General features: G+C 45.9%; 1 protein-coding gene across 1 annotated transcript; it reads right to left on the reverse strand.

Moving 5' to 3' along the window:
* Positions 1–1,619: 1,619 nt before the first annotated feature.
* Positions 1,620–21,306, reverse strand: NDUFAF6 (NADH:ubiquinone oxidoreductase complex assembly factor 6). The gene is made up of 6 exons (XM_054385451.1): positions 21,190–21,306; positions 16,130–16,186; positions 14,578–14,680; positions 12,419–12,552; positions 8,624–8,725; positions 1,620–1,748 (listed from the first exon to the last, which is right to left on the reverse strand). The coding sequence occupies exons 1-6, from the start codon at positions 21,274–21,276 to the stop codon at positions 1,620–1,622; spliced, it is 612 nt and encodes a 203-aa protein (XP_054241426.1). The 5' UTR covers positions 21,277–21,306.
* Between the last annotated feature and the right edge of the window lie 1,592 nt (positions 21,307–22,898).

A 22,898-nucleotide genomic window follows, 5' to 3' on the forward strand; every position in this document is an offset into this window, starting at 1 on the left:
GTAATCTCTCAGAAAAAAAAAAAAAAACAACAAATCAAACAAAACCAAAAAAAAAACCAAAACCAGCAGTATCTTTACAGAAATGGAAGACTAAAATGACCTGGAACATTCAGGAGTATGTTTGTTCACAGTAACTTAGAAAAGGAATTCAGGGAAACCACATAGAAGGGTGTCCTGAGCAGCAGGGTGAATATGAACAAAGTGTCAGCTGGGGGCAACAACACAGAGACAAGAGGCTAGGAGGAGGACACAGCCAACCTAAGAGTAGAGTGAAAAAGCTTTTGGTTGAGCTGGAGATAGAAAACTCTAAGGGTTCTCAAAATGAGCCAGTAGTGCCCTCATGCAGCCCAGAAGGCAAATTGTATCATGGGCTGCATCAAGAGGAGAAGGACCAGCAGGACAAGAGAGGGGATTGTGCCCCTTTGCTCTGCTGAGATCCCACCTCTAATCCTGCATCCACTTCTGGGGTCCCCAGCATAAGACAGACACAGCTGTTGGAGTGAATCCAGAGGAGGGCCACAAAGATGATCCAAAGGTTGGAGCACCTCTGCTATGAGGATGGGAGCTGGGGTTGTTCAGCCTGGAGAAGGCTCTGGGGTGGGGGCATTAGAGCTGCCTTCCAACAGCTGAAGGGATCCTGCAGGAAGGCTGCAGAGGGACTTTTCCTGAGGGTGTCTAGAGACAGGACAAGGGGGAATGGTTTGAAGCTGAGGCAGAGCAGGGTGAGACTGGAGCTGAGGAAGAAGTTCTTCAGTAGGAGGGTGGTTAGATGCTGGAACAGGCTGCCCAGGGAGGTTGTGGATGTCTCCTCCCCTAGGGGTGTTCAAGGCCAGGCTGGATGAGGCTTTCGGCAACCAAGTCTAGTTGAGAGGTGTCCCTGCCCGTGGTGAGGAGTCTGCATTAGATAATCTCTGAAGTCCCTTCCAACCTGATCCATTCTATGATTCTCTTCATATGTTGCAAAGCTCTCCTCCCACTACCTACAGTCACTTCAATGATCAGTCTCAACATGGACTGAAATAATTTCTGCACTACAACTCTTTTCCCATTCTGAAACTCCACATAAACAGTACATCATTAAAACTGCTAAAGCCTTTCCTGCCAGTTTTCTTGCATTCACCTGCCTGTGCTCCTTCTTCCATCTATGAAGCATCATTAGTACTTGCAGTAAGACTGCTCCTTGCACTAAACAGAATCGCCCAGCTGATATTTTTAAGGCATTTACTGTAACTGCTCTTGGGCACAAAGCAAGCAGGGGTTTATTGATGGGGTTTTGGGTTTTTTTTTCTTTTTTTTTTTTTCCAGTAAAGTGCCAGAACTGTCAGAGGTATCCACTAGCACAAAATCTGTCCAAGAATCACTGTATCATATTGCAGTTCTTGCAGGAAAGACAAGAATCTCACTCAGACAGGGGCATGTGACTTGGCAGACGTGAAGCAGAGGTATCAGCCTAACATTCCAAGAACAAACTTAACTACTGACAGCTACAGTTCATGTGCATCTGCTGTCTTCCATGAACAACACCTTGCACAAATATGAATTTAGAGACTTAACAATTCTATCAAGGCATGAACAAAACCCACTCAGCACTCTGAACCCATATTAAAACACCCCAAACTTTAATACCTTTTTTTCCAAGATCTAATATACAAATGCAATGGTAATAATGTATTCTTCTTTTGTAAGCTTGGATGAAATATACTGAAGTCCACTTTTCGTAATTTAGATAAATAATCATCTAAAGCAACCTAGAAAATAAGAAAAGAAAGAAAAAGCTTAGTCCATATGGTACACACAAATAATTGGACATTCAGTTTAAAAAGCAATACATGAAACTGGATCATGGAATCAGAATCATAGAATCAGTCAGGGCTGGAAGGGACCACAATGGTCATTTAGTTCCAACCCCCCTGCCATGGGCAGGGACACCTCACACTACATCAGGCTGGCCAGAGCCTCATCCAGCCTGGCCTTAAACACCTCCAGGGATGGGGCCTCAACCACCTCCCTGGACAACCCATTCCAGGCTCTCACCACTCTCATGGGGAAGAACTTCTTCCTCACATCCAGCCTGAATCTCCCCACTTCCAGCTTTGTTCCATTCCCCCCAGTCCTATATCCTGATACATCCTATATCCTGATATCCTAAAAAGTCCCTCCCCAGCTTTCTTGGAGCCCCCTTCAGATACTGGAAGGCCACAAGAAGGTCTCCTCAGAGCCTTCTCTTCCCCAGACTAAACAACCCCAACTCTCTCAGTCTGTCCTCATAGGAGAGGAGCTCCAGCCCTCTGCTCATCCTCCTGGTGCTTCTCTGGACACCTTCCAGCATGTCCATATCCCTCTTGTAACAGAGGCTCCAGAACTGGACACAGAGCTCCAGGTGTGGTCTCCCCAGAGTGGAGCAGAGGGGGAGAATCCCCTCCCTGGCCCTGCTGGCCACACTTCTCTTGCTGCAGCCCAGGCTCTGCTTGGCTCTCTGGGCTGCAAGTGCTCACTGCTGGCTCCTGGTGAGCTTCTCCTCCACCAGCACCCTCAAGTCCCTCTCCTCAAGGCTGCTCTCCAGCCAGTCCCTGCCCAGCCTGGATTTGTGCTTGGGATTGCCTCAACGCAGATGCAGGACCTTGCACTTAGTCTTGTTGAACCTCATGAGGTTGGCTTGTGCCCACCTCTCCAGCCTGTCAAGTTCCTGCTGGATGAGGAACTTCAAAGAGGCTTCACAGTTTGCCTTTCATTTAAGTGGTAGTGTACATCCAAAGCATAAAAAAGGCGTATTTGGTGAAGACAAGCATTAGTTTTTACTAGACCAGTCAGCAAATTATGAAAATAGACACAGTTTTGAGTCCTTGCATCAGAACAATGGTCTGTGAATGTAAAGACATCTTGGACAAAGTGATGGGGTCACACAGAATCACAGAATTGTCAGGGTTGGAAGGGACCTCAAGCATCATCCAGTTCCAACCCCCCTGCCATGGCCAGGGACACCTCACACTACAGCAGGTTGCTCACAGCCACATCCAGCCTGGCTGCAAAAACCTCCAGGGATGAGGCTTCCACCACCTCCCTGGGCAACCTGTGCCAGTGTCTCACCACCCTCATGGGGAAGAATTTCTTCCTAACATCCAATCTGAATCTCCCCATTTCTAGTTTTGCTCCATTCCCCCCAGTCCTATCACTACTTGATACCCTCAAAAGTCCCTCCCCAGCTTTCTTGTAGCCCCTTTCAGACACTGGAAGGCCACAAGAAGGTCTCCTTGGTCAAATGTCCTCTGGGGGTGGGGACACACCTTAGAGCTGCCTTCCAACACCTGAAAGGATCCTCCAGGAAGGCTGCAGAGGGACTTTTTATAAGGGTGTCTAGAGATAGGACAAGAGGGAATGGTTTGAAGCTGAGGGACAGCAGGGTTAGACTGGATCTTAGGAAGAAGTTCTTCAGTCTGAGGGTGGTGAGATGCTGGAACAGGCTGCCCAGAGAGGCTGTGGCTGCCTCCTCCCTGAGGGTGTTCAAGGCCAGGTTGGATGAGACCTTGAGCAGCTGAGTCTAGTTGAGAGGTGTCCCTGCCCATGGTGGGGAGGTTGGAGTAGATGAGCTCTGAGGTCCCTTCCACCTTGAGCCATTCTACCATTGTGTAATTAAAGAAGAAGGATTAAAAGTGTTGATCAAAACTATGGGGCTCCAGAGTCAGGCATGCATTAAGATTTTCACAGGTTGTAGATATTTAGGATATCACAAGACAGACACATGAGAAGTCAGTTCTGCATGCTTCCTTTAATACTCTGCTCTTCACAACCACATAAGCACAGAGATGAGTCCATCACCTAAAGAGTGCAGGATATCACACCCACCGTACAGAAAAATGCAGGATATGCCTTCACAGGAACTCTCTTCTTGAAAGATCTAGCCTGAAAGCACAGGGGTGAGGTGGGAGGGGGAAAAGCAAAATCAACAATCAACATCAAATACTGTATGAAATGGTTAAAGGCAACAGACAATATGACAACCCCCACCCCTTTTGATTTTAACATACTGAAACTGGAATTTTTCATGATGTACAACCCCCACTGTATCCAAAAGTAATTGCACAGAAATATGTCACACTGGGAGAGGTCTCCTAAAATCCTTACTTCATTTGACAACCTTACATAGAACAAACCAATGTAGATCAACATCCCCTGTTCCAACAAAGTTCCAAGTTGCATCTGAGTTAATAAACGTGGTTTAACCTCCCCCCACACCCCCCCCAAATAACTCTTTGCATCCCTTGAAACAGAAATGATGGAAGAACAGAAATTAATTTCTCTGAGTGCATCTTTTTGGTCTAGTTATGCTCCATTTACACTACTGGGACTTCAAAAGGCTCTTAATAGCTCAGTATCTACATATAAACAAAGTATAAACCATGCCTGGCTCAAACTTACAATTTAAACCCATGTCCTGCTCAGGTACATCTAAGAGAGCTGAAGCAAACCTTCCTGCAGTGCTGCTTTATAAACACAGAATCCCTTCTCATTTTGCTTTTTCTTACAGGTTAAATCAATCAATCAAAGCTTCTGTGCATGCCGATGAGAAAGCAGGAGTATGTGTTAGTTTTCCATGGATTTTTCCAGACAATGGAGAGATCAGGCTGAAACTTTAGGAAAGAAAAATACTGCATCTTTTCACAAGGCAAGTTGTCTTAAAACTCTGAGATGGAATAATAAGTGTGTTGTGTGTTTCTCTCTCAAAACAGAAAATACTCTTCCCTGAACTAATGCTCTGCCTTCCTACCATTAATTGCAAGCTGAAAAAGAAAAAAAAAAAAAAAAAGAAAGTAATCTTGCTTGACCTTCCTAAGCCAGAAAGGGTTGCATGTCATTCAGAAAGCATGTTATCTTCCTTGGCAAATTGAGTCTGTAATGATCCAGCATAATTGAGATGAATGCAGAAAGACAAAGAGAGATGCTCTTAAAAAAAAACAACGAGGGAAAGGTGCTTAAAAGAAAGAGGCATGGGAAAATATAAATGTATTTGCAGGCTTTTGATTTGCAGGACTGATGGACCACTTTTAGTAGATGTTTGGTTTTTTCTGCTGAAACACAACAATTCCTAAAGAAAATCTTTATTCTCTTACTTTGCCCTCTGCTGGTCATCAGTCACAGCATCAGGAAGAGCTGCCCACACTTCAGGCTAACTTTCCTCCCCAGATTCAGTGCCATGTTACTCCAATGTGCTTCACATAGCAGAAGTGAGACTTCAGTTAGTGTTTGAGAACTGTGTTTCTTTTAACTGTGAAAGAGGGCTGGCAACTGCTACCCACATCCTCCAAAATACGTGGTTGTATAACAGATGCTGAGGTTGTTGAAACCCCTCTGCAGGTTTAAAATTTACCCTACCCTGTAATTCCAGCTAAGACAGAGGGTAAGTGGCTGAAGAGCCCCTCAGGCAAAAGAGTCTCTTGGATGATTTTATCTAGGAGAAGAGATGCATTTAAAAGCACTAGCCCATTACATTCACCTGAAGACTTGAAATACCCAGCAAAAGTAGCCAGCAAAAGCCTGTTCCATCCATTAGGGGAGAAACTATCTTTATTCCTGCATTAACAAAGCCCATCTCATTATCAAGGAGGCTAATACCCTATTATTACTGCCAGTTATTGCCAGTTCAAGTGGTTTGAACACTCCAGAGATCTTGCACTGTCAATTATGCTTCACTGATGGTGACAGAGGCTGGAAGCAAGTATTCAGAGAGGAATGGGGTTTTATTTTAATTAAGATGATATAGCCCTTCCATTAAAAAACAAACAAAAAGAGGGGAGGGAAGGGGGGGTGGTGTGTGCCAAGATCAACATTCACCTGAACTCAGTGCAAGCCTTGCCCTACTCTGCTGTCCCTGTGTTTATGCTTTCCTGTATGTCTCCAATTACATGATCACACCAAGTATTTTCTGTAAGACCCTTCCAGTGCAGAGCATGGGCAGGGCTCTAGGAACAGAGAGGGAAGAAAACTGGAATAAAGTTCTGCCTGTTCTGGTTGGCATGTTGGGAATCAGTGGACCAACATACTAAGAAGTATCAAAGTATCTGGAAGGCTCTGAAGAACTGAATTCTCACCCTGCTTTGTCCATAAGTTTTATGCAATACCAGCAACCACATTTTAAACACCTGGATAATAATCCCCCTTTGCTCTGCCCTGCTGAGGCCACATCTGGAATACTGTGTCCAGTTCCAGGCCCCTCAGTTCAAGAAGGAACTCAAGGAACTGCTTGAAAGAGTCCAGCTCAGAGCCACAAAGCTGCTGCAGGCAGTGGAACATCTCCCTGTGAGGACAGGCTGAGGGAGCTGGGGCTTGGAGCTTGGAGCAGAGGAGCCTGAGGGCTGCCCTCATTCCTGGGGATAAAGATGTGCAGGGCAGTGTGGGGAGGATGGAGCCAGGCTCTGCTCAGGGATGTCCAAGGACAGCACAAGGGGCACTGGGGGCAAGCTGGAGCAGAGGAGGTGCCACAGGAACAGAAGGGAAAACTTTTTCCCTGTGAGAGTGACAGAGCCCTGGAGCAGGCTGCCCAGAGAGGTTGTGGAGTCTCCTTCTCTGGAGACATTCAGAACCCAGCTGGATGTGTTCCTGTGTGACCTGCCCTGGGTGAGCCTGCTCTGGCAGGGGGGTTGGACTGGATGAGCTTCAAACCCCTAACACTCTGATTCTGTGATAATAAATAAACAAATAATTTTTCTTGGCTCTCCTCCATACCAGGAGGCATTTTAGGCCAGGCACTTGGCATTTTTGTAAGCTACAGTTGCACCAGAAGTCAAGGGGGTTTAGACACTGTTCATTATAGCTTGAGGGCTGAGGAATAAGAAAAAAGAAAAAAAATCCAAAATATCTCAGCCTGAGAAAAGATAGTGAAAAGAAACTTCATTTTCTTTGTCTCTATTCCCTGCTTCCAAATGGAATAATTAGTTTCATTGGGCATGTGACAACAAAAACTGAGATATCAGGTGAAACAGCAACAGGAATGCATTAAATGCAAATTATAAATACTCTGTATTAAAAAAAAATCCCAAGGCTACATATTATTAACAAAAATTAGACCCATTAATTAATCACTGACTGAAGAAACCTCTCATCTCATCTCATTTTACCTTCAGAAAAATGAAGAAGGGCTCTTTTATCTCTACTGCATCAAATACTGTGCTCACAAGTAGTGCTGTAACAGAAGCTCATATTAATGGCATTTTTCACTCTGAACTTTAGGAGTGTGTCCAGCAGATCAAGGGAGGTTCTCTTCCCCCTCTACCCTGGTGAGACCACACCTGGAATACTGCATCCAGTTCTGGGCTTCACAGATCAAGAGGGGCAGGAATCTGCTGGAGAGAATCCAAGGGAGGGCTACAAGGATGCTGAAGGGACTGGAGCACTGCCTGGTGAGGAGAGGCTGAGAGCCCTGGGGCTGTTTAGTGTGGAGAGGAGAAGACTGAGAGGGGATTTATCTGAGGGCTGGGTGTCAAGAGGGGACAGGCTCTGCTCAGTTGCACCCTGTGATAGGACAAAGGGCAATGGATAAAAACTCCAGCACAGGAGGCTCCACCTCAACATGAGGAGGAACTTCTTCACTGTGAGGGTCCCAGAGCACTGGAGCAGGCTGCCCAGAGAGGTTGTGGAGTCTCCTTCTCTGGAGACTTTCCAGCCCCATCTGGATGTGTTCCTGTGTGACCTGTGCTGGATTCCATGGTCCTGCTCTTGCAGGGGGGTTGGACTCCATGATCTTTGGAGGTCCCTTCCAACCCCTAACATCCTGTGATCCTGTGTGATCCTGTGAACTTCTATCTTTTCAGACTACCTTGATTGGAAGCACTGAATGCCATACTCAAAGTATATGCATGCACAGATGTACTTGTGGACATATGGAACTCCTGATAGTGCTTCTTGCAAGCTTTTCTTTGCAGATAAAGGCAGACACAGCACTGGTGAGAAAACATTATTTGGCTTTTGTATTATGGAGCAACAGGCAATTCAGAACGTAGCTAAAATAAGAGCATAAAAGCAAAATGGAGCAGGACTCTGCAGTTCTTCAGGATTCATTATCCACGGTTCCATGCAAACAAAATCTTTCCTAATTCACCTGGCTGTGAGCCAGAAAAGAAATAAACAGAGTGCACCTTTCTCAGCATAGCTTTGAGGATGGTTGGCCATGTTAGGGAATGAATCCCCCCTCCCACACACACTAACCATCAGTTAAAGGCAACATGCTCTGATTTCCTGGCAGCCACTCCACTCTGCTGTGAAACACCATATGCAGAAGTCCCTTCTATGGTGCCAAGCCCACGCTGGCACATAGCTGCATTTGTAACAAGCCTGCTTGAAGTTTCTCTCCCACTACTAAGGATTGAGGCAGTATTTATATTTATGTCTGTGAGTAAACTGCCTCCTGCACCAGGCAGACAAGTATAATATTTGCACAGAAGCAGCTAAAATATTTAAAGGTTTTGTGTGCTTAAAGTCAAAGTAATTAAGGGTGAAATATTTGGAATGAAGTATGCAGCTGTAAGGCTTCTAACGACACATATGCACGATGCTTTGGGAAGATGAACATCAATTCTGTTCATTTATATATATATTAAAAAAAAAAAGATAAAAAGGAAAGGAATCTCACATGTTCTAGATGAATATGGGCCTGGCTGGCAATGTCATAAATTACATCTCTCACATTTTGCTCTTGCTTGCCTCTTATGAAATCCTCTTGTGAAACTCCATGCTAGACACAGGAGGAAAACCAGAAAGAGAAAAAAAAAAAAAACACTTCAATAAATACCAAGCTTCCATTTTAGCTTTTTAAAACACCTGTCCCAGCAACCAAACCAACAACATGGAGAGAGACTGCTTCCAAAGGTCTGTAGTGACAGGATGAGGGGCAACAGCTTCAAACTAGAGCAGAGCAGATTTAGATTGGATGTTAGGAACAAGTTCTGCAGCATGAGGGTGGTGGAACACTGCAACAGGTTGCCCAGGGAGGTAGCTGAGGCCCCATCCCTGGAGATATTCAAGGTGAGGCTGGACAGGGCTCTGGGCAACCTGATCTGGTTGAGGATGTCCCTGATGACTGCAAAGGAGGTTGGACTGGATGACCTTTGGAGGTGCCTTCCAATCCAAACCACTCCATGATTCTATGATTCTGTGACACAAGACCAAAACAGCCTAAATATTCTACCACTGCACACTCTTTTTTAAATGTATTTTTAGGTCAGTCACTTGGGAAAAAAAAAAAATCAAGAAAAGAAAGAGAACAATGGGTACAGACTTTCTCTGCATGAATTTGCTCCCTGAAGACTTCATATTCCCTGAAGTTCAGTTATATATAACCAAGTCACATTTGAAATTTTGGGAGCTTAGACAGGTTTTGATACCCACTTTGTAAAAATATAAATCCAAGAGCTGATACTAAGCAGAAGAAAGCCAGTAACAACTAACACAGAAGCTCTGCTGGTTTATGAAGTAATTTATCACCTTGGGATGGGTGTGCCAAAAAGAAAAAGGAGGAAAAAAAAACCCCACCAAAAAAGTAACAAAACAAAGTAACCAAAAAAGTAACCAAAAAAGTAACCAAAAAAGTAACCAAAAAAGTAACCAAAAAAGTAACCAAAAAAGTAACCAAAAAAGTAACCAAAAAAGTAACCAAAAAAGTAACCAAAAAAGTAACCAAAAAAGAAGAAAAAAAAAAAAAAGAAAAAAAATTAAAAATCAAGAAATTAACATGAAAGAGAAAATTAACCAAACAAAAACCCCCACAAAAAATAACAAAAAGTGAAAGAAAAACTTGACAACAAAGACAAAAAATTAACAAAATGACACAATCAAAAAAAAATCCAAACCAAACCAATAACCCCCAACCAAATTCAACCCCCAAACTAACCCACCTCCAGCAAACAATTCAAAAAAACCCCAAACCATCAACATCACCCCTAGCACCCCCAAACTCATTCTGTGGCTCCAGTGCCCACTGTAAGACACAGCAGGGTACAGTCAGCACTGCACCAGCTTCCTGTGCTCCTCAGCACCACTCACCCTGTGGAAGCTGGATGAGGGCAGGCAGGCAGGCAGGCTTCCCAGGAGATACAAGACTCCAGCAGAGCTCTGCACTTGCTGCCAGCAGCTGAAATGCTTACAGGATGCTCAGAAGGGCTGCAAGCTGTTTCTAGTTTCACTGTAAAACACCTTCCATGGCAAGGGATGACTGTGAATTTTCAGGCTACGTTTGAAAAGCTAAAAACTTGGAAGGGCTCCCATCCCATCCAGTGCCCAAAGGGATGAAAGCAGGGTACAGCTCCTTTTGGCAATCTTAGAACCTTGACCTACAGAGTATCTACATTTTTTGCAACTACCTGTCAGACTGTGCAGCCATCCAACATGAGGTGGACAGGCTGAGAGCTGGGTGCAGGCAAAATTTGTTTAATAAGGACAGGGTCCTGCATCTGGGGAGGAACAACAGCAGGCACCAGGACAGGTTAGAGGCTGCCCTGGCTGGAGAGCAGCTCCATGGAGAAAGACCTTGGAGTGCTGGTGGGCAGCAAGTTCTGCATGGGACAGCAATGTGCCCTGGTGGCCAAGAGAGCCAATGGGATCCTGGGGTGCAGCAAGAAAAGTGTGGCCAGCAGGGCTAGGGAGGTTCTGCTGCCCCTCTGCTCTGCCCTGCTGAGACCACAGCTGCAATCCTGTGTCCAGTTTGGGGCTCCCCAGTTCAAGAGAGACAGAGACCTGCTGGAGAGAGTCCAATGAGAGCCAGGAGGATGCTTAGGGGACTTGAGCATCTCCCCTGTGAAGAGAGACTGAGAGCCCTGGGGCTGTTTAGTGTGCAGAAGAGAAGGCTGAGAGGGATCTGATCAATGTCTATCAATAGCTGAGGGGTGGGGGTCAAGGGGAGGGGGCCAGGCTCTTTTGGGTGGTGCAGAGGAGTAAGCCAAGGAACAATGGAGACAAACTTGAACAGAGAAGATTTCAGCTCAACATGAGGAGAAACTTCTTTAGAGTGAGGGTGCCAGAGCCCTGGAGCAGGCTGCCCAGAGAGGTTGTGGAGTCTCCTTCTCTGGAGACTTTCGAAACCTGCCTGGATGCATTCCTGTGCAGACTCCCCTGGGTGATGCTGCTCTGGCAGGGGGGTTGGACCTGATGATCTCTGGAGGTCCCTTCCAGCCTCTGATATCCTGTGAGACTGTGATACCTAAATTACTAAACTTCCAAGCATATTAAAATAACATTGAGCTAATACTAACAAAACTACCTTAAGCAGCACCATAATGACATAAATTTGGGTTAAGAAAAGCATTCAACATTTAAAAATACAGACTGGAGATGAAGGAATAGCAGCTGACATGCTTACAGACCTAGCCAGAAAACATTAAAGGGAAAAATTCAGCTGTAATCTCATTTTCATCTCAAACTGCACAACCTTATTACTCTACAGCTCCCTGAAGGGAGGTTGGAGTGAGGAGGGGGCAGCCTCTTCTCCTTGGTGGCAAGGGACAGGACCAGAGGAAATGGTTCTGAGCTGCACCAGGGGAGGTTCAGGATGGATGTTAGGAAGTATTTCTTCACTGGAAGGGTTCTCAAACATTGGAATGGTCTGCCCTGAGCAGTGCTGGAGTCACCATCCCTGGGAGTGTTCAAGTAGCCTGTGGACCTGGTGCTTAGGGACATGGTTTAGTGTTGACCCTTCAGTGCTGGGTCAAAGGTTGGACTGCAAAGGTTGGACTGGATGACCTTGAAGGTCTGTTCCAACCATATATATTCTGTGATTCTGTGATCTCCTACATTTCAATGCACATTAAGTGTACAGTTTAAATTGGAGGGCTATACATTTCCTACATCAGTGTATGGAGTGTGTGCTTATAGCTAGTAAACATTCAACAAACAAAAACGTACATACCCCACACACCCCCAAAAAAACCCCAAAAACCAAAAAACCCCAAAATACTCCACCAAAAAACCCCAAACAAAACAAACCCACCAGCATATTTATGAAAAAGCAGTACAGACAAACCCAAAAAGGTTGTTCAGGAGTAAAAAATTCTAACAATGCATCCTTTATGAGGACAGGGATAAAAAAAAAAAAAAAGAGAAACAAAACCAAACCAACCAAACCAAAAAACCACCATGCATTTCATGTGTTGAATTCTAAATTTTACACATTAATGGAAAAATTCCTGAAAGCTAACCTCTACTACATTTCATAGTAATAAATAAGCCCTCAGAAACCCCAGAGTTTCATGAAGGTCTCTCCTCTTACCTTCCAAAACACACAAAGCAATGACATTGGCATATTACTAGGCCATTGTAGAAGGAGTTAAAATAAAGCAAGAGGATGTTCTATTTGTGGCCTAACAAATTACCATCTCATCTAGCATTGAAAGAGCCAGTTAGAAACACCAGACTGTTGACAACTTGTTTCTCTTACCAACATACAAATGTCCAGGGGAAGAAAGACCTTTTGTCTTGTGCTGTGATATGGAGTTGCTCTTAAACAGGTAACTATGCCTTGAGCTTTCCCAATGTGACTGGCTGCATGGTCAGCATGGACATCCCTCACACCTAAAAATCGCAGAAATAATATGTTTAGAAACATAATGTCAGGCCTTTTGAGGAGTATAGTCCTCCCTGATCACTCAGTGATAGGTTTTGAGCAGTCAAGTCCAGTAATGAGGTGCCCCTGCCCATGGTGGGGAGGTTGAAACAGATGATCTCTGAAGTCCTTTCCAACCTGAGCCATTCTATGATGATATATATTACAGAATCACAGAATTGTCAGGGTTGGAAAGGACCTCAAGGATCATCCACTTCCAAACCTCCTGCCATGGGCAGGGGACACCTCACACTAGATCAGGTTGGCCAGAGCCTCATCCAGCCTGGCCTTAAAAAACTCCAGGCATGAGGCTTCCACCACCCCCCTGGGCAACCTGTGCCAGTGTCTCACCACCCTCATGGGGAAGAATTTCTTCCTCATGTCCAATCTGAATCTGCCCTCCTCTAGCTTGGATCCATTCCCCCCAGTTCCAACACTTCCTGACACCCTCAAAAGTCCCTCCCCAGCTTTCTTGTAACCCCCTGCAGATACTGGAAGGCCACAAGAAAGTGTCCTCAGAGCCTTCTCTTCTCCAAACTGAACAACCCCAACTCTCTCACTCTGTCCTCATAGCAGAGCAGCTCCAGCCCTCTGATCATCCTCACGGCCCTTCTCTGGACACCTCCAGATCCATCTTGTAACAGAGGCTCCAGAACTGGACACAGAGCTCCAGGTGTGGTCTCCCCAGAGTGGAGCAGAGGGGGAGAATCCCCTCCCTGGCCCTGCTGGCCACACTTCTCTTGCTGCAGCCCAGGCTCTGCTTGGCTCTCTGGGCTGCAAGTGCTCACTGCTGGCTCCTGCTGAGCTTCTCATCCCCCAGCACCCCCAAGGCCTTTTCTTCAGGGCTGCTCTCCAGCCAGTCCCTGCCCAGCCTGTATCAGTGCCTGGGATTGCCCTGACCCAGATGTAAGACCTTGCACTTGGTCTTGTTGACCCTCATGAGGTTGGCTTGGGCTCAGCTCTGCAGCCTGTCCAGGTCCCTCTGGATGGATCCCTTCCCTCCAGCCTGTCAGCTGCACCACACAGCTTGGTGTCATTGGCAGACTTGCTGAGGGTGCACTCATATTTAATGAAAGCTGTGTGTCAGTCTGTGATAGAACTGTCTATATACATAAACTACAAGCAAATTCATTGATGTCAACACTCAGGAACATGACACCTCTTAGCTTGCTGCAGTTTCTGCAAAGGTTATGCTCAGAGGAGCAGCACCTATGCAGATGCTGTACATCAGCACACAAACTCATTTTCTTTGCATGTCCTCTTCCAGGATAGCAAGATCCTAGGAACTGGCTTTCCTGCCAGAAAAATAATTCCAGTGAGAGATTCCTGACAAGCATTACTGCTTACAGCACACTTCCATGATTCAGCTGATTCAGCAGCGTGCTGAAGCCACAGAGAATGGTCCTATGCTTCCCTCCCAAACCCACATTTCTGCCATTTCCTTTGTGCTGTCACAGGCAACAAGGCAGGGACTGGAGCATCTCTCTTACAAGGAAAGACTGAGAGACCTGGGACTGTTCAGTCTGGAGAAGAGAAGGCTGAGAGGGGACCTAATGCCTATCAATATCTGAAGGGTGACTGCCAGGAGGCTAGAGCCAGGCTCTTTTTTATGATACCCAGGGACAGGATGAGGAGCAATGGAGTAAACTCAACCACAGGAAATTCCATCTCAACATGAGAAAAAACTTCTTCGGTGTGAGGCTGCTGGAGCCCTGGAGCAGGCTGCCCAGAGAGGTTGTGGAGTTTCCTTCACTAGAGATCTTCCAAACCCACCTGGACATGTTCCTGTGTGACCTGCCCTAAGCAGTCCTGCTTTGCAGGGGGCTTGATGACCTCTGGGGGTCCCTTCCAACCCCTGGCATTCTATGATTCTGTGATTACCTAAGATGGCTTCTACTGAACTCCAGTGGAAAAAGAGGAGGCTTTTTGAAACCCTGCAAATATTGCACCTGCACTACTGAGTCACCAAAGTCTCAAAAGGGGACAATGCCTACCCAGCATTTCCAAGGTGAGGTACAAGAGAGCACTCTGAGTGTTCTCAGCATATGCTTCAAGCTCCTGGATGTTCCTGTAGGCTCTATCATCCAAATTCTTCTCCTAGAATATGAACACAGAACTTGAGTAAAATGTAAATAGAACTGCTATTTGTACAAATATATTACTACAGCAATGTCTGCCCAATTCACTATTAGGAAAAAATATTTTTTTTAAAAAAAGGAGAAAATATAAGAGAGTTTAAACTGAGATGGAAGTGGTCATTAAAGCTCCCACCAAATCTAACCTAACCAAGTAGCTGCATGCAGCTGCAGCCAGGTCTGGTTACTGGAGCAAACGTAATTTGGTGCAGTAGTAAGAAATCAGATTTCTTCACACAAAAGATACAGCCAAAGCAAAGCATACTAAGGTATTTTTACACTACAGTGTTGCCAATTTAAATACTTAATTTGCATCTGAAGCACAGAGAAAATTAGATAAATAGGGATTCCCAGATTCATAGATTCATCTTGTGCTTCTCACCATACCTTCAGTCACAGACTGTGATTGTTTCAGGGCAGGTTTTCTTCTTTCCAGTATCAAGTGTTAAGCTGTCATCTTCAGTGAGAATCAATTTGAGTTCTTAACACACTTTTTACAGCAAGGTTTAATTAAATGGAGGAGTGGGATTCATAGATTCATAGAATGGTTTGGGTTGCAAAGGACCTTAAAGATCATCTAGTTCCAACTCCCCTGCCATGGGCAGGGACACCTCACACTTGCCCAGGTTGCTCCAGGCCTCATCCAACCTGGCCTTGAACACCTGCAGGGAGGAGGCATCCACAGCCTCCCTAGACAACTTATTCCAGAATCTCACCCCCTTGTACTGAAGAACTTCCTAAGCTCCAGTCTCACCCTGCTCTCCCTCAGCTTCAAACCATTCCCCCTTGTCCTGTCTCTAGACACCCTCAGGAAAAGTCCCTCTGCAGCCTTCCTGCAGGATCCCTTCAGGTACTGGAAGGCAGCTCTAAGGACCCCCCCACCAGAATCTTCTCTTCTCCAGGCTGAACACCCCCAGCTCCCTCAGCCTGTCCTCACAGCAGAGCTCCTCCAGCCCTTGGATCATCTTTGTGACCTCCTCTGGACTCACTCCAGCAGCTCTGTGTCCTTCTTCTGCTGGGGACACCAGAGCTGGAGGCAGGATTGGAGGTGAGGTCTCAGCAGAGCAGAGCCAAGGGGCAGAATCCCCTCTCTTGCCCTGCTGCCCACACTCCTCTGGCTGCAGCCCAGCACACAGCTGCCTGCTGGGCTGCAGGAGGGCACTGCTGGCTCCTGGGGAGCTGCTCAGCCACCAGCACCCCCAGGCCTCTTTCCTCAGGGCTGCTCTCAACCCACTCAGCACCCAGCCTGGATTTGTGCCTTCAACTGGCCTGGCCCAGATGCACTTTGACTTATTGACCCTCATGCAGTTAATTAATATAATTATTTAATGAAGCTTTTCTTTTACACACACATAAAAATAAGGAGAAAAAAATTAAATATCACTAAAACCAGAATTAAGAACTTACTTACTCTTTCATCAATGATCTTCATGAACCACATTTTAGTCAGTTTATGCCTCTTGACAGCCTGCAAGTTACCCAATAAAACACCCATGTTAGTGCACACAAAGTGATGGCAGTGCTGCATTCTGAAGCTGAATTGTATTTCAGATAACCCTTTTCTTACAAAGACTGTACTCACTGGCTTAAATCAAAGTGGCATGTCAGTGAAAAATGAGACTTCAGAAATTTTCAACTGCCATCTGTTACAAGTTGTTGCACACACACACACACAAAATGAAATCTTGGCCATCACGCCAGTTAACTTAAAGTATTGCTTTAAAAAATATTTTGGAACGTGATTTATTTTTTCATGGGAGTCTTATGTTCCCACAAAATATTTGCAGATAGCTATGTTCACTTTCCAAGCAGAGCAGAGTTTCCTCCAGAATCAAGCAATAAGCAATGTTAGCAGAGTTCCTACAAATACCTCCTGAATTATTTCTCAACATATTATTTCACAGCCAGTTCTGTTTGGATTGTCTTAGGTTGGTCTTCCTTTAAAGAAACCAGATAAGGAGAAAACCTACCACAGGGATAGAACAATTCTATCTTCCACAGAATTACAAATTGCATCAGGTTGGAAGGGACCCTCAAAGGGCAACTTGTCCAACCACCCTGCAGTCAGCAGGACACTTCCAGCTACAGAAGGCTGCCCAGGGCCACATCCAGTCTGATCTTGAATGTCTCCAAGGATAGGTCCTCAACCACCTCCCTGGGCAGCCTGTTCCAGTATTTCACCACTCTCACTGTGCAGAGTTTCCTCCTGATGTCCAACCTCAATCTACTCTGCTCATAGATTTGCCCTGCCCCTCATCCTATCACTCCAAGCCCTTGTGTAAGGTTCCTCCCCAGCTCTCCAGTAAGAAAGGAGTATGACTGGCAGCCTTAGCTAATGCAAAGGGTTGCAACTGGTATCTCAGCATTTGACTGGTTTGTATTTGAACATTGTACTGGTGTTGGCTGGGAGAGAGTTAGTTTCCTTCACAGTAGCTATTAAGGGGCTATGTTTTGGATCTGAGCTGAAATCAATGTTGATTACACAGGGATGTTTTAGTTATTGCTGAGCAGTGCTTACACAGAGTCAAGGCCTCTCCTGCTCTGCTCCTCACACTGGCCAACCAGCAACTAGGCTTGGGGTGCACAAGACTTTTGGAGGGGACATAGCTGAAACACCTGACCCCAACTGAGGGAGCTGTGCTTGTTCAGCCTGGAGAAGAGAAGACTCTGGGGGACCTTAGAGCTGCCTTCCAATAGCTGAAGGGATCCTACAGGAAGGCTGCAGAGGGACTTTTCATGAGGGTGTCTAGTGGGTGTTCAAGGCCAGGTTGGATGAGGCCTTGAGCAGCCAAGTCTAGTTGACAGACACCCCTGCCCATGGTGGGGAGGTTGGAGCAGATGTTCTGTGAGGTCCCTTCCAACCTAAGACAATCTTACGATTCTATGAACTGACCACATACCACACGATGTGATGCTCAGCAATAAAACCAGGGAGGAGGTTGGGGAGAGTAGGTAGGTATGTATGTATGTATGTATGTGTGTGTGTGTGTAAATTATGCTACTCCAAAGCAAGTTCTTCCTTGGAAAGGAGACAAAAGCACTTTGGGAAGTTTGCCATATGCTGGAAGGGAGACAGAAAGAAGGAAATAAAAAGCAAAGGCACTGACAGACTGACATGTTAAACAACCAGTTCTGCATTTTAATGCCTGCCTTCAAATCTCACCCTAGGTGCATCTTCAACTCCATAATCCCATGAAAAGGCTCACAAGCTTTGCCAGTCTTCATTCCAACTGTACTAACACTTTGTTGTGGCTAGGGCACATGCTTCACCTGAGCTGGAGGTGTCACCTTAGCTCTGGTCCTCCTAAAAATGACTCAAACAGGTGTTTTATTTCTTGGCTTTCCCTATATTTTCTCTTAGTTAAACAAAGTGTACCTTGTTTAAATCCCAATTTTAATCTAAACATTAGCATTCAGAGACATGAACAAATGCTCACTTAGGCTTTATTTCACATTTGAAGGAGGAAGAGTCCAGGAGAGGCCACATTTTCAGCACTGCCAAAAGCCACTGAAAGGATTTGGAAAGGACTCCTTTTTGTGGTCTCAGAGGTACACAGCAGAGTAAATGTGCAGCCAAAATGGCAACAAATGAAACGCTCTAATCCTGCAGGAACTGCATTGTCCTAACCCAGCATTACAGTGAGGGTCCTGCTTTTCCTAAGATTTGAACAAAAACAATGCAGATGAATCCTTGGAGACTCCACATTTCACTGCCTGTTTTCCAGCAGGTCCATAAACCTATGGGATCCATGTTAAATATATTCAGCTATTGAGATCTGGACAAACCACAGCTTTTCCTGTCTAGAAGGCTCAGAAACCTTTAGTTTAAATGAAAGGTTTGATCTTATAAAATAGAAGCCTTATGGTAGCTGCTCTTTAGGAAGGTTCTAAGGCTTTCTGTGGCCTGTGGCCCAAAGATGACAGACAAGCTACCAATGTATGGAATTTCCGTCCCCAAATAAATTATAAATTCAATTAAATGTGACCTTGACAACTTGACCTAACTTTGACAATAGGCCTTCTCTGAGTAGCAAGTAGGACTAGATGACAACCAGAGATCCCTATCAATGAAATTAATCTGTGGTACTCTTTCAGCAGCAGGGGGAAATCCATTTACACTGCCTTCAGACCTTCCATCATCCACTGAACATATCAATGCCAGTCCTAACTAGAAACAAAAAAAAACAAAAAACTTTGGAAGAAAGCCTTTGTTTCTTTGGCCACAACCAGCAGAGGAACAGATCTGTGGGTGTATTTTACATTTCATGTTCCAGTGCCTGCAGAACTCCTTGGTAAAAATAAACTGGAAACTTCATAAGTACATCTCCCATTTCTGAATGCACACAAAAGGATCTGTGAGAAACATAATACAGAAGCAGAAGTTATCATGCAACTCTTCATATGTGGAAAAGACTGTACTGAGATTCTCCCAGTAACTGCAAGTGAAGGTCTTGTGTTTTTCCTCATACTCTTGTTTCACAGAATTTCAGAATGTTAGGGGTTGGAAGGGACCTCCAAAGATCATCAAGTCAAATCCATATCCAGAGTAGGATCACCCAGGGCAGGTCACACAGGAACACATCCAGGTGGGTTTTGAAAGTCTCCAGAGGAATCATGGAATCATAGAATCAACCAGGTTGGAAGAGACCTCCAAGCTCATCCAGTCCAACCTATCACCCAGCCCTAAGCACTCAACCAGACCATGGCACTAAGTGCCTCATCCAGGCTCCTCTTGAACATCTCCAGTGATGGTGACTCCACCACCTCCCTGGGCAGCCCATTCCAATGGCAAATCTCTCTCTGTGAAGAACTTCCTCCTAACACCCAGCCTAGACCTCCCCTGGCACAGCTTGAGACTGTGTCCTCTTGTTCTGGTGCTGCTTGCCTGGGAGAAGAGCCCAACCCCCACCTGGCTACAACCTTCCCTCAGGTAGTTGTAGACAGCAATGAGGTCTGCCCTGAGCCTCCTCTTCTCCAGGCTAAACACCCCCAGCTCCCTCAGCCTCTCCTCACAGGGTTTGTGTTCCAGACCCCTCCCCAGCTTCGTTGCCCTTCTCTGGACACCTTCCAGTACCTCAACATCTCTCTTGAACTGAGGAGCCCAGAACTGGACACAATACTCAAGGTGTGGCCTGACCAGGGCTGAGTACAGGGGAAGAATAACCTCCCTTGTCCTGCTGGCCACACTACTGCTGATCCAGGCCAGGATGCCTTTGGCCTTCCTGGCCACCTGGGCACACTGCTGGCTCATGTTCAGCTACTATCAACCATCACCCCCAGATCCCTTTCTGCCTGGCTGCTCTCCAGCCACTCTGTCCCCAGCCTGGAGCTGCTTGGGGTTGTTGTGGCCCAAGTGTAGAACCTTGCACTTAGCCTTGTTCAATCTCATGCCCTTGGCCTCTGCCCACCCACCCAGCCTGTCCAGGTCCCTCTGCAGGGCTCTCCTACCCTCTAACAGATTAACTCCTGCTCCTGACTTGGTGTCAACTGCAAACTTACTGATGATGGACTCAATTCCCTCATCCAGATCATCAATAAAGATATTGAACAGGATGGGGCCCAGCACTGATCCCGGGGGGACACCACTAGTGACTGGCCGCCAACTGGATGTGGCCCCGTTCACCACCACTCTCTGGGTCCTGCCCTCCAGCCTTCTTGACCCATTTCAGAGTGAATCTGTCCAAGCCACGAGCTGCCAGCTTGGCCAGGAGCTTCTTGTGGCAGACAGACTCCACAACCTCTCTAGGCAGCCTGTTCCAGGGCTCTGCCACCCTCACAGTTAAGAAATGTCTCCATGTGTTCAGGTGGAACCTCCTGTGTTCCAGCTTGCACCCATTGTTCTTTGTCCTATCACCAAAAAGAGACCATCACCTTCATCTTGTCACCCACCCCTCAAATATTGACAGACACTGATCAGATCCCCTCTCAGCCTTCTCTTCTCCAGACTAAACAGCCCCAGGGCTCTCAGTCTTTCTTCATAGCAGAGAAGCTCAAGTCCCTTCATCATCCTGGTAGCTCCACATTGGACTCTCTCCAGCAGGTCTCTGTCTCTCTTGAACTGGGGAGCCCAAAACTGGACACAGTATTCCAGCTGTGGTCTCACCAGGGCAGTTTGTTACTTCAACCTCTGTGCTTAGCCTCCTGTCTTTCTGTCCAGTTCAATCTCTTCAGGCAGGACTAGCACTGCCTCATTGTTATGCACTTCACTTGCTACCACCTTATGTCTTACCACAATTTATTCTGTCCTTCACCTAAGCAGAAGAGGAAAAAGCAAATGGTTGACAGAAGGCTGCCCCTTCCAGTAGGTTCTACATAAATACCCTCCTTCTCCAGCTTTACTTTTGGTTATCTGTAACTTACATTATCACACAACCACGATTTACATTATCTGTTTTATATAAAGAATGAAAGACAGTACACACATAACAATGACATCACTTCCCACACTATTATGAAATTATGATATTTTACCTTCCACAGCTCTGCAGCAACTGGCTGATGTGGTGGGTTATCAGAGTAAATATCTTCCACAGCCTCCCTCCAGAACTGCATTCGCATCAGACCTGTGGTCTTCTGAGTTATGGAGTCTTTAACCTAGGAAAGGATACATCTGGAGTGAAATTCACAGTGTCTTTAAGGCATTTGGCCTATCTACACTGAAAAGATAGACCCAGGACACAGCCAAACTCCACAGGAAAGTGCTCAGTTCTGAAGGTGTATTTATCCTCACACAGCACATGAACACTGCAGAGAGTGAAAAAAATAATTAAACCTTCACCACAACCTGACTCTGAAACCCGTGGAGATTTAAGTTCTTGGTGACCCTCACCTTGGCTTTCTTCCCAAAAGGAAAAGAAACAGTGGCACCAGCAGTGAGGGAGGGCAGTGCCAAGGTTGCCAGAAGCACATCTCACAGAGAGATTCTGCTTGGTCAGCACATTTCCTGGGTCACTCCTTTCTGGCAAGCGCTACCAACTTTCCCGGTTGCACTGGCAGCTTCTGGCCACCTAGCAAAGGGGAGAGACTACAGCCACTCTCCTACTACAACTCTAATTACAAACTTCCCTCCTGGCAGCCTTTCCATCCCCTTGGTTTTTGCCAACAAAGACCTGGGACTGATTATATCATCCGAGTTTTTGACAGACCTTCTACAGACAGGATTTAGCTGCACTTTACCAACTCAATTGCTGTATTTGAAGCCAGGATACAGATGCAATCACGTAACAGTATCAAGGACCACAGCCTGTTTGTTATTATTTAATTTTAACATGTAAAACAATGAGGGAAGTCAGAAAAACTAGATAGATAAACAAACTAAGTCAGGGGAGGCTGGCCACTCTCCAAGGGCCATTCAAAGCCAGAGGTTTGTATTGCGTTTATTCACCACCCCTTATAGTGCAAGAAGTTAATCTTGGCAAAACACCATCTAGCAGTGTGATTTAGAATACTGAAACTGTCATTTCACATTTCCAGAGCTCACAAATATATCTTAATACCTGCCTGAGCCAGTTCCACGTTGAAGGCTCTCAAGGCAAAAGCAGAGGTTCTACATTCAGCAGGCAACAGCAGAGAGCACAGAAATCCTTCATAGTCTCGCTTCCTGGAAAGGGAGGGAAAAAATACAGTTATTATTTAGAGTTCTATGCACACTGAGTGTGCTACTGCTTAGCACTGAACTCCTAAAGCAGTAGCAGGAAGCTAGAGTTCAAAACTCTGATTTTGCAAAAGTAGCAGCTTTTATGCTCATTTTAAAATAAGACAAACTCCACACGAGGGGAGGGTGTCTGAACTCGCTGTGCACCTCTCAAATCCAGCTCTCAAGACTTGGCTAAAGTTGTGGCAGAACTGCAAATAGAATCCAGACTGTTCAACTTCCAGACTTCTGTTCCAAACACGGAATCCTAGAATGGCTCAAGCTGAAAGAGACTGCAGAGATCATCTACTCCAACCTTCCCACTATGGGCAGGGACACCTCTCAGACTCAGCTGCTCAAGGCCTCATCCAGCCTGGCCTTGAACACCCCCAGGGAGGAAGCAGCCACAACCTCCCTGGGCAGCCTATTCCAGAGTCTCACCGCCCTCTTCCTAAGATCCAGTCTAAAACTCCTTCAGCTTCAAACCATTCCCTCTTATCCTACTACTGCAAACCCTTATGAAAAGTCCCTCTGCAGCCTTCCTGGA

Source organism: Indicator indicator, chromosome 12 (genome assembly GCF_027791375.1).
Source record: "Indicator indicator isolate 239-I01 chromosome 12, UM_Iind_1.1, whole genome shotgun sequence".
NCBI lineage: Eukaryota > Metazoa > Chordata > Aves > Piciformes > Indicatoridae > Indicator > Indicator indicator.

Excerpts from the sequence above, each read along its gene's own strand:
- NDUFAF6 (XM_054385451.1), bottom strand. The coding sequence starts at position 21,276 with ATGCGAATGCAGTTCTGGAGGGAGGCTGTGGAAGATATTTACTCTGAT. Across the intron at positions 16,187-21,189 it reads TTGCTGCAGAGCTGTGGAAG|GCTGTCAAGAGGCATAAACT; the intron begins GTAAAATATCAT and ends GGTAACTTGCAG. Across the intron at positions 8,726-12,418 it reads CCCTGGACATTTGTATGTTG|CATGGAGTTTCACAAGAGGA; the intron begins GTAAGAGAAACA and ends TCCTGTGTCTAG.